This window comes from Thamnophis elegans, chromosome 12 (assembly GCF_009769535.1).
Source record: "Thamnophis elegans isolate rThaEle1 chromosome 12, rThaEle1.pri, whole genome shotgun sequence".
NCBI classification, from domain to species: domain Eukaryota; kingdom Metazoa; phylum Chordata; class Lepidosauria; order Squamata; family Colubridae; genus Thamnophis; species Thamnophis elegans.
Genome location: NC_045552.1, coordinates 54,343,414 through 54,354,022, shown reverse-complemented (window position 1 = coordinate 54,354,022; position 10,609 = coordinate 54,343,414). Strand labels below are relative to the sequence as shown.

Sequence of the window (10,609 nt, the reverse complement as noted above, 5' to 3'; positions counted from 1 at the left end):
TTTGGGAGTCAACACCTAATCTGCAGCTCCTGTCTGAAATAACACAATTTTTATCTTTTGCTGGAAATGCCGGCATATCCTAAAGCAGTGTTTTTCAACCACTGCCGCGGCACACTAGTGTGCCGTGACATAGTGTAAGGTGTGCCGTGGGAGAATTACTTTATATATAGGCAATATAGGCACAGAGTTAAATTTTTTTAACATTTTCCAATGGTGGTGTGCCTCGTGATTTTTTTCATGAAAAAAGTGTGCCTTTGCACAAAAAAGGTTGAAAAACACTGTCCTAAAGCACTGCAAAATCCTAATCCATTTTTTTATATAAACGTTCTTGCTTTCCCTCATGCTAAATATAATCTCTTTTTAAAAAAAAACAAAAAACCTCAAAACAGTTTTCCTCCTCCAGAATACAAAACGATGCGGAATTACTTATTCCCTAAAATAATTCTCCCATTGGGTGTATATTGTTTCCAGCCAAATGAGACTCCACGCGACGGTAGGTAAAACAAGGGAAGGATTGAATGAAATGGGGAATCAAAAATCTTTTCATACCCTTTCACAGCCCCTTGTAGCTGGGAAGAAAGCCTGCAAAGAGGATTAAAAAAAAAAAAATACTGCGCACAAAACCACGTCAGCGAGAGAACCTTTTACTTGCTGATCTCCCTGTGAAATATACAAGCACATTTACACAAAGGGGTAATACGTAGAGGCTTCCGAGAGAAATAAATGAAACTCCATCCTGTCCGTTCTGGTTAAAATAAGTTTGACGGGGTACAAGAAATGCTCCCATCTAAAGCTGATGGAAAACACAAAATGTATTTGCCTTGTTTTGAAATGTAGAAGCCCACCCCACCGTCTTGCATCACAAATGATGGATCTGCCGGGAATTGCACAAATCAGGCAACCAGCCTTTGCAAATTTGTTAACTCTGATGCTACACAGCCAAGAGATAAACCCAACATCCATATACCCCCCCCCCCCCGACAATGTGGCATTCACAATCTGATCCCTGAGCTTCCGCTTCTTGGTTTTAATATGGAGGGCTAAAAACTTGCAAGAGAGGTTTTGGCCAGGTGCAACTTTTCAACATGCCGAGGGCTAAAACTTGCAAGAGAGGTCTTGGAAGTTGCAACTTTTCAACATGCTGAACTAGAGTTTTTGAACTCGTTTGTTGTGAAAAATCACACTGTCCAATCAAACCTGAGTCAGGATTAGGTTAGATGTCGGATAGTAAGAAAAAGCATTGTTAGGATTTGCTAATTTTGCAACCTGTTCTGGTCTGCAACGGTTCCAAGTCAACCAAGAGGGCAAATACTGTTAAGTGATACCATTTCTGAATAGGCTGAAAATAGTTTTTGAGACCTCTACGCCCGCCCTTTTTAAATATAAAACATGCCCTCCCATGCATGGCCAGCCATAAAAAAAATCTATTTATTAAGATCCACTTTACATATAGTTCTCTTTTATACGGCCGTCTTTCTATATTCCCTCTTTTTTTTTTCTTTAAAAAAGGACAAAATAAAAATATCGTCTTAAAAACTCTCCCCTCCCTTGCCGAGTAGCTGTTCCTGCTGTTGCCAAATTAGTAAAACACGAAGGGGAGGGGAAATGTCATCTTTCTTTAAAACGGGCACAGATGCTAATCCGCATTGCACGACATGAAACTGGACAGACGATTTGTCGTCAAGTATAAGAAATTAAAATAAGCGGGGGGAAACATTTGACTTGTGTTTTTTTCCCCACAACAATATACAGTATCTGTTGTTTTTTTCTCTCCCCATTTAATGCAAACCCGGTTCCTGTCCAGACACGCCCACCTACCCACCCTCAAAATGGGAATTTTTTGTTTTTTTTAAGGTTCGCTCGCTATTTCTCCTGCGGCATGATTAGTTCGTAATGGCCAACTTGACCATCCTGCTTCAGCTGGTCGAGCAAATCTTCTTTACGCCTCTTTCGGCTGACCACTAGGTACCTATCCCTGCCCTGGCCGTGGGACTTGCTTTTCAGCCCGTATTTCTGGGCTATCTGGTGGATCTGTTTCCGCTCGTCGTTGGTGAGTTCCGTGGAAAAAGTCAGATCAATCTTCCTGTCCGAGAAAGCGTAATTTTGGATGATCTGCTCGATATCTTTTTTGGTGATCTGGGAGCCTCTTTCGACATCCAGTCCCAGGCCTTCCCTTTTGAACTGCTCCTTCACCGCGATGGGCTCCCGGATCCCCTCCCCGCTTTTGCCCAAACCACCTCCCGTCCAGCCCATCTTCCTTAAGATCTGATTCCCGATGTTGTCCTCCTTAATCTGCTGCTTCAAGGCCTCTTCGGCTGAGCGGGCGCAAATCTCGTTCCGGGAAATGACGTCTTCGATGGTGCCTTTTTTCAAGTTGTTGACGACGGTCGGCTGGGTCTTCTTGAGGACCTTCACGGCCTCCTCGGCGGCCACGTGCTTGACGGTCTTCTTGACGCCGACGGCTTCGGCGATCATTTCGTTCTCCAGCATCACTTTGCACTTCCATCGCATTCCCGTCACCCTTTCGAAGACATATTCCACCGTCATCTTGTTGAACTGAGCGGTGTCGTTCAGAGTGCAGACCGGATTCATGGAGTTTTCGTACACCACCAAGTCCTTCAGGTTCTTCTTCTTCGCCGGGTTGCGGGCAGCCCCGCTGACTTTCTGAACCTGGACGGCTTTGGTAGCGCTGACGTTGGACTGTGTCTTCTGCAAGATTTTCACGGCTTCATCTGCTGCGGCGTGCTTGCTGGTTTTCTTGGTGCCTGAGCCTTCCGCTAAGAAGTGGCCTTGCAAATAGACGCTGCAACGCCAGAGACGGTTGGGCATCAATACGTATTTGTAGTCCACGTTCATTTTGTTAAAGGAGGCAGAATTGTTCAAAATGCCAATGGCGTCGCTGGCGTTTTCGGTGAGGACAAACTTAGTCCAGTGTTTGGCTGAGCTGGGCCCTTGTTGAGGGTCCGTTCCTGGCTCTCCCAAAACACTGTCCTTTGCAGGAAGGTTCACGTCATCCGGCGGCTTGAGCGCTGGCGGGAATTCGAGAGGAGATGCCCCACTTTCACATACCACCAAATCTTCCCGCGTGGTGTTTTTGAACTTCCGCTGAACTACTTTGACTTCGACGGGTTTCTGCAGTAGTATCACCGCCAGCTCGGTGGCCCGGTCTCGGGAACCATTTTTGCTACCCGCGTAGCCCGTGGTCAGATAGACGTTCTGGCATCTCACCTCACAGGCAAAACCTTCTTTGAGGAGCTTCTTCTTCTTGGGAAGATCAGCGGGGGGAATGTCCTTCAGGGGAGAATAAATATATTCCGGGTTGGTCTTACAAGCCTGAATCGACCGCGTGAAAAGATACGTGTAGTTAATGTTGTCCGGCCCACCTCTACATTTGGGATTGGCAAGATTGTTGCGGATTGCCGTTACTAGCTTGTTAATGAAACACTGCTTGGCTGTTACCACCGATTTGGGGAACGTTTCGGAAGAGGTCTGGAGAAGAGGAGAGTCTGCCAAAGTCGCCTTGACCCCAGCAGTAGAAGTCTCCATACTTATGGCAGCCACTTTAGCGTCAGGTGGTTTGACCTGGCTACTTCCATAGCCAAGGCCTACTGAACTTGAGAACTGGAGGTCCCCGTCTTGGGTGCTGAAGCTGCTGAACACCCGATCAGCATAGGTTTGGATCTGCTGGGCCGTGATGTTCTCCGAAGGGTCTTGGACTTGGTTTTCTGAAGACTCTTCTTTTGCCTGCGGTTGAGCGTTGCTGGCGACAAAGTGGATTGGCTCAAAGCGCGGCCGGACGCGGAATTTCGGAGCTTGCTTCCTTGGATTCTTGCAGTCTAGGGGGACAGAAGTCCACAGGAAGTTACTTTCAGCGGTGGTGGAAAAAGTGATTAGCTCTTCAAGATTAAAGTCATGCAAAATGGCAAGTCAAAATGAAAAGGAGATATTGAGGACTTGAGATCCCATGTTTTCATGGCGAACTTACAAAGATACCCACCTCTGTCCAATATTTATTCAGATGTATTAAATTTAAATTTAAAGGGAGACTAGTATAGCTGTTTTAAGCTTTTTAACTCTCATCAGCTAGCCATACCCTTCTGGGATTTGAACCCCGGGCCGCTTGCATATTAGGAAGATGTATTAACCTCTAGGCCACAGGCTCTCCTTGCTTTGTCCACTGTACCAGGGAGGAGATTAAGTGTTTTCCCGGTGAGACCATTCTATCGGGACAACTGGTCTACCCGAATATGGGGCGGAGCATACTGTGTTAAATGTAAATTATATAGACAAAATAGTTTGTTGCAGAAGCCACAATTGGGGCTGAAAGACGGAAGCGGAAGCAGTATGCACCGTCCCATAATTGGGTAGATCAGGTTGCCCTGATCGATCGGTCCCACTGTAAAAACACTCATTCAGATGCATTTCATGCCTAAGGTGAGACTAGAGTTCACTGCCTCCTGACGAATGGACCAAAGTCACCCAGCTGGGTTTCACATCTAAGGCAGGACTAGAATTCATCGTTTCCGGACTATAGATTTTTAGTTAAAAAGATTTATTGCTGACAAGAATCTAGTCAATTAACAATCAGCATTAAAGCAGTGCTAGATAATAAGAGTAATAAGGATAAGAGTTAACAGAATTTGGGAGGGGGGGTGTTTTTGGAGCATTTGTGGGCACGTAAGGATTCTAGGCTAAGTCCTCTTTTGACTCCGCCCCCAGCCTCTGCCTTTTCTTCTACACATCATACACTTTTTGGGAGTTCCGGTACATACTATTGTTAACCACGACAAGCTGAATTACCTGCACAACTGTGCCACCAGAACCCCTACAACTAGGATACCTCCAAGGTCCCTTCTCTGTTATTCTGCTTCAAAAAATTGCAGAAGGAAGAAACTATGTTTAAAAAGAAATGAAGATACTCACTTTGGGGAGAGTCCTCGCGTGGGGATCGTGGTCTTTTGGCTGCCTTCGTGCCCGGCACCAGCTCAAAGGATGGCATCTCACCAATATCGATGCCTTCGCCCATCTGCAGGATTTTCTCCATAATTTGGGAGCCATACCTGCAGTTAAGCAACGGAAGGGTCAACCCGTAACTCATTTAATGGAAGACGTTTGAACTGAAAAGATCCTCCTAATCTTTCAGGAATGGTTCCGCTCTGAACGTCTTTGAACAGCAAATTCATAGGAGAGAAACCATTGAAATAAACTTATTATTTTCAGAAGCCTCATAGAATGTTTAATGCAGCTTAAGATGAAAGAGGAGCGTATTTGAAATAACAGCTAAAGGTAAAGGTTCCCATCGCACATATGTGCTAGTCGTTCCTGACTCTAGGGGGCGGTGCTCATCTCCATTTCAAAGCCGAAGAGCCAGTGCTTTCTGAAGACTTCTCTGTGGTCATGTGGTTGGCATGACTCAATGTCAAAGGCGCACGGAACGCTGTTCCCTTCCCACCAAAGGTGGTCCCTATTTTTCTACTTGCCTTTTTTACGTGCTTTCCGTAAAACGGCAGTTGAACATTAAGGCTATCAGTGGATGGAATGAATCGGTCAGTTAAAAACAGACACCGATTGAGCAGAGATAAAAATTATTCTCTTTTGGAGCAAGTTGCAAGGTTAAATTTTCTCTCCTTAAACTCTTTTCTCCAATCTGAGCTACTCTGGCAAATATACTTCTAACACAGTCAGCAATATACGTAGCTGCCATCTTTTTGCCATGACTGGTAAATTGAATACCAGCCTATTTATGTCTTTGGGATGCGGTGGCTCAGTGGCTAAGAGGCTGAGATCAGAAGGTTGGCAGTTCGGTGGTTCAAATCCCTAGCGCCGCATTAATGGAGTGAGCTCCCATTACTTGTCCCAGCTTCTGCCAACCTAGCAGTTTGAAAGCACGTAAAAAATGCAAGTAGAAAAATAGGAACCACCTTTGGTGGGAAGGTAACACTGTGTGCCTTCGGTGTTGAGTCATGCCGACTACATGACCACGGAGACATCTTCGACAGCGTTGGCTCTTTGGCTTAGAAAATGGAGATGAGCACCCCCCCCCCAGAGTCAGGAACGGCTAGCACATACGCGATGGGAACCTTTAACTATGTACACTATATTGCCAAAAGTATTTGCTCACCCATCCAAATAATCAGAATCAGATGTTCCAATCACTTCCATGGCCACAGGTGTATAAATCATACCTAGGCATGCAGACTGTTTTTTACAAACATTTGTGAAAGAATGGGTCGCTCTCAGGAGCTCAGTGAATCCCAGCGTGGAAGTGTGATAGGATGCCACCTGTGCAACAAATCCAGTTGTGAAATTTCCTCGCTCCTAAATATTCATCAGTCAACTGTCAACTGTATTATAAGAACGTGGAAGTGTTTGGGAACGACAGCAACTCAGCCACGAAGTGGTAGGCCGCGTAAACTCGTCCAATATCAGTGTGTGACCTCACAAATGCGCTTCTGGAAGAACGGTCAAAAATTCCCTTAAACACACTCCTGAACCTTGTGGACAGCCTTCCCAGAAGAGTTGAAGCTGTTATAGCTGCAAAGGGTGGACCGATGTCATATTGAACCCTATGGATTAGGAATGGGATGTCACTTACAGTAAGTTCATATGCGAGTAAAGGCAGGTGAGCGAATACTTTTGGCAATATAGTGTATGTCTTCAGGATAGCAGATATTTCCGCTTTGGCAGAATTTTGGTTCCTTGGAGAGATTATATAGTATATATTATTATGGAGAGATTATATATATATATATGTATGTATGTATGTATGTATGTATGTATGCATGCATGCATGCATGCATGTATGTATGATGTATGTATGTATATGTATATATAATCTCTCCATAATAATATATTTATTTATTTATTTATTTATATTTATTTATGTACATACATACATACATACATACATACATTTGTTGTATTTGTGCTGATAAATAAATAAAGGGAGACTAGTATACATCTATTTCAAGCCATCTAGCTCTCATCAGCTAGCCATACCCTCACTGGGAATCAAACCTGTGCTGTATTGCATCTTAGGCAGATGTGTTAACCACTAAGCCACAGAGCTCGACTCCTTATCAGCCAAGCCAGGGTGAAAGGTATCTATTTAGATTTACAACCCCCGGTATGCCCAAATATGGGAGGAAGATCACTACTTCCATTCTCTGTCCTTCGGCTCGTCACAAGAGACCATCCAGACAGAAACCCAGTATTTTTACTGTTGCCTTTTTGTTATATTTGTTGTATTTGTGCTGATATATAAACAAATATATATATCTACAAGGAACCAAAATTCTGCCAAAGCGGAAATATATCTGCTATAATCTGAAATATCTATATTTTAAAAAATGAAACTACAGAGTTACTGCTGTATTTGTGGTTGTTATTCGTGGTTGTGCTACACTTGACTTGCTCATTGATTATAAATAAAATTTATGATGGGTATTTCGAAATCTTGGACTGAAATGTTCAAAGCAAATTTTAGCTTTAAAAAGTCTTTGAAAAGGGGTGAAAGGATAAGAAAGTGCCTACAAATGTAACTACAGCCTGGATCTAATTTGCCCCAAAATATGAATTTTGGAGGTCTGAGAGACGCACACACCTCTAGAAAGCACAGCTAATAATGGAAACAAATCTGGGAGTTGATGTTTAATCAATCTCTGGATAATCATAACTTGTCACCCATAACAAAAAAAACCCGTTTATTTTTAAATCCAATCACCCTGACCTTTCATAAGAGGTTAAGTTAACTTACACGTAGGATCTGAAATATAACCTGATCCTCCCCGCCCCCTTTGGAGCTAAACCCGCAAAGTTAATTTCTCTCTTGGCTTTAGCATGTGGTGCGAATTCACACCACTGTGGTTTAACCAGAGTTTGGCAAAACACGGCTCCACACAACGCTGGAAACCCAGGCATTTCCTTCTGACGTAGACGTAGAGATGAACCAACGAAGGAAAAAGCATAGGGTCGAAAACATCTGCCTGAAATATTCTGTGGCTTGAGGTGCCCAGATTCCCAGAGAGCCGGGGTGGCGCAGTGGTTAAATGCAGCACTGCAGGCTACTTCAGCTGACTGCAGTTCTGCAGTTCGGCTGTTCAAATCCCACCAGGCTCAGGGTTGACTCAGCCTTCCATCCTTCCGAGGTGGGTAAAATGAGGACCCGGATTGTTGTTGGGGGCAATATGCTGACTCTGTAAACCGCTTAGAGAGGGCTGAAAGCCCTATGAAGCGGTATATAAGTCTAACTGCTATTGCTATTGCCTCCCCTCCCCATATTCTGCCTTCTATCACAGCAGTCAAGATGCCCAAAGGATCTGGATTTCTCTCTCTCTCTTCCTCCACAAGTGGGATTGACTCATCCTTCTGAGGTCACTAAAATGAGGACCCAGATTGTCGGGAGCCATAGGCTGACTCTACAAACCACTTAGAGAGGGCCGTAAAGCACTGTGAAGCGGCATATAAGTCTACATCCTATTGCTTGCTATGGCAGGCTAAACACTGTCCACTGCCAGGAGTTCGATCCTGACTGGCTCAAGGTTGACTTCCGTCCTTCCAAGGTCGGTAAAATGAAGACCAAGATTGTTGGGGGGGGAGGGGGCAAGATGGCGACTCTCTAAACTGCTTAGAGAAGGGCTGTCAGGCACTGTGAAGTGGTATATAAGTCTAAGTGCTACAGCTTCCTTCCCCCACTCCCTGTGGAGAGAATGCAGTATTGCAGGCTCACTCTGCCCACTGCCAGCAGTTTGATCCTGACCGGCTCAAGCTTGATTCAGCCTTCTGAGGTCAGTAAAATGAGGACCCAGATTGTTGGGGGCAAGATGGTGAACTCTAAACTGCTTAGAGAGGGCTGTAAAAGCATTGTGAAGCGGTATATAAGTCTAAGTGCTGTTGCTATCTAAGGCCTAGTGGTGCAGTGGTTAGAGTGCCAGTATTGCAGGCTCCCTCTGCCCACTGTCAGGAGTTCGATCCTGACCGGCTCAAGGTTGACTCAGCCTTCCGTCCTTCCGAGGTGGGTAAAATGAGGACCCAGATTGTTGGGGGCAAGATGGTGAACTCTAAACTGCTTAGAGAGGGCTGTAAAAGCATTGTGAAGCGGTATATAAGTCTAAGTGCTGTTGCTATCTAAGGCCTAGTGGTGCAGTGGTTAGAGTGCCAGTATTGCAGGCTCCCTCTGCCCACTGCCAGCAGTTTGATCCTGACCAGCTCAAGGTTGACTCAGCCTTCCGTCCTTCCGAGGTGGGTAAAATGAGGACCCAGATTGTTGGGGAAAAGAGGCTGATTCTGTCAACCGTTTAGAGGGGGCTGTCAAGCCCTGGGAAGCGGCCTATAAGTCTAAAGGCTATGGCGAGGAAGAGGAGGAGGAGGAGGCGGCGGCGGCTCTCACCTGCAGCCCATGAAGACGTGGTTGCTCCAGACGTGCGAGAGGGCCAGCAGCTTCTGGAAGGCGTCGGAGCCCGGGTAGCCCGGCAGGTTGCGGAGCAGGAACTGCCGGCGGAGAGCCCAATGCCGGTCGCTCTCTTGAGCCTCCCGCCACGGCTCCAAGGCCGGCTTCCTCGCCTCGGAGGCGGCGGCATCCGGAGGAGGAGGAGGCTGAGGCGGCTGTTGCTCCTGCTGGGAAGCCGGCGGCTGCGGGGAGAGGAAATCCCCGCCGGGCAGCGTCCAGCCTCCGCCGGCCATGGAGGCCAGGGGTGGGGGGGGGGACGGGGACCGCGAGGTTAGGGTTTCTTCCCCACCCCCCGAAGCCGATGGGTCCTGGCCGGGGAAGAAGAAGAAGAACCCGTCGCCGGCGCCGCCGTGGGCCGACCCGACACGGGTCCCGCCGCGCGTTCACACGTGCAGGAGGCCGCGCTTCTCCTGGGAGGGCTCTTCTGCGCCTGCGCGCGAGCGCGCGACGGAAAGACGGCTACAATGTAACCTTTTTTTTTCCCTCGCTGCCTCCGCCGTTCCTTGTTACACGCGGGTCACGTGGGTGGATGGAACTCTCCGAGAGCTTCCGAGAAGGCGGCCCGAGCGACCTTTCTCTTCGGGAGATCGGCGGCACAGCGCCATCCAGCGGCCCGGAGGACTCCCAGGCTATAAAGCTAATAAAGCCTGTAGCTATTCTCAGTCTTCCAGGTTATGGTTAGTGGCTGTTCCAAGTTAGAACAGCGCTGAAGAAAGTGATGACTGGTCCTCACATTTACGACTGTCGCAATGACCTCCCCCCTGCAGTTATGCAACCATTGGTAAAGAGCCAGTTGGGCTAATGGTTAAGGTACAAGGCTAGATACCAGGAGATTGAATTCTAGTCCCACTTTAGACAGGAAAGCCGGTTTGGTGACTTTGGGCCAATCACTAGGAGACAGTGAGTTCTAGTTCCTCCCTAAACAGGAAAGCTGGTTTGGTGACTTTGGGCCAATCACTAGGAGACAGTGAGTTCTAGTTCCTCCCTAAACAGGAAAGCTGGTTTGGTGACTTTGGGCCAATCACTAGGAGACAGTGAGTTCTAGTTCCTCCCTAAACAGGAAAGCTGGTTTGGTGACTTTGGGCCGATCACTAGGAGACAGTGAGTTCTAGTTCCACCCTAGACAGGAAAGCCGGTTTGGTGACTTTGGGCCAAACACTA

At 46.8% G+C, this 10,609-nt stretch overlaps 1 protein-coding gene across 1 annotated transcript; it reads right to left on the bottom strand.

Moving 5' to 3' along the window:
- Positions 1-628: 628 nt before the first annotated feature.
- NKRF (NFKB repressing factor) lies at positions 629-9,959 on the bottom strand. Its single transcript, XM_032228291.1, has 3 exons — positions 9,389-9,959; positions 4,924-5,060; positions 629-3,836 (listed from the first exon to the last, which is right to left on the bottom strand). Exons 1-3 carry the CDS (start codon positions 9,679-9,681, stop codon positions 1,864-1,866), a joined length of 2,403 nt encoding a protein of 800 aa, XP_032084182.1. The 5' UTR covers positions 9,682-9,959; the 3' UTR covers positions 629-1,863.
- Between the last annotated feature and the right edge of the window lie 650 nt (positions 9,960-10,609).

Excerpts from the sequence above, each read along its gene's own strand:
- NKRF (XM_032228291.1), bottom strand. The coding sequence starts at position 9,681 with ATGGCCGGCGGAGGCTGGACGCTGCCCGGCGGGGATTTCCTCTCCCCG. Across the intron at positions 5,061-9,388 it reads CACGTCTTCATGGGCTGCAG|GTATGGCTCCCAAATTATGG; the intron begins GTGAGAGCCGCC and ends GCTTAACTGCAG. Across the intron at positions 3,837-4,923 it reads ACGCGAGGACTCTCCCCAAA|ACTGCAAGAATCCAAGGAAG; the intron begins GTGAGTATCTTC and ends CTGTCCCCCTAG.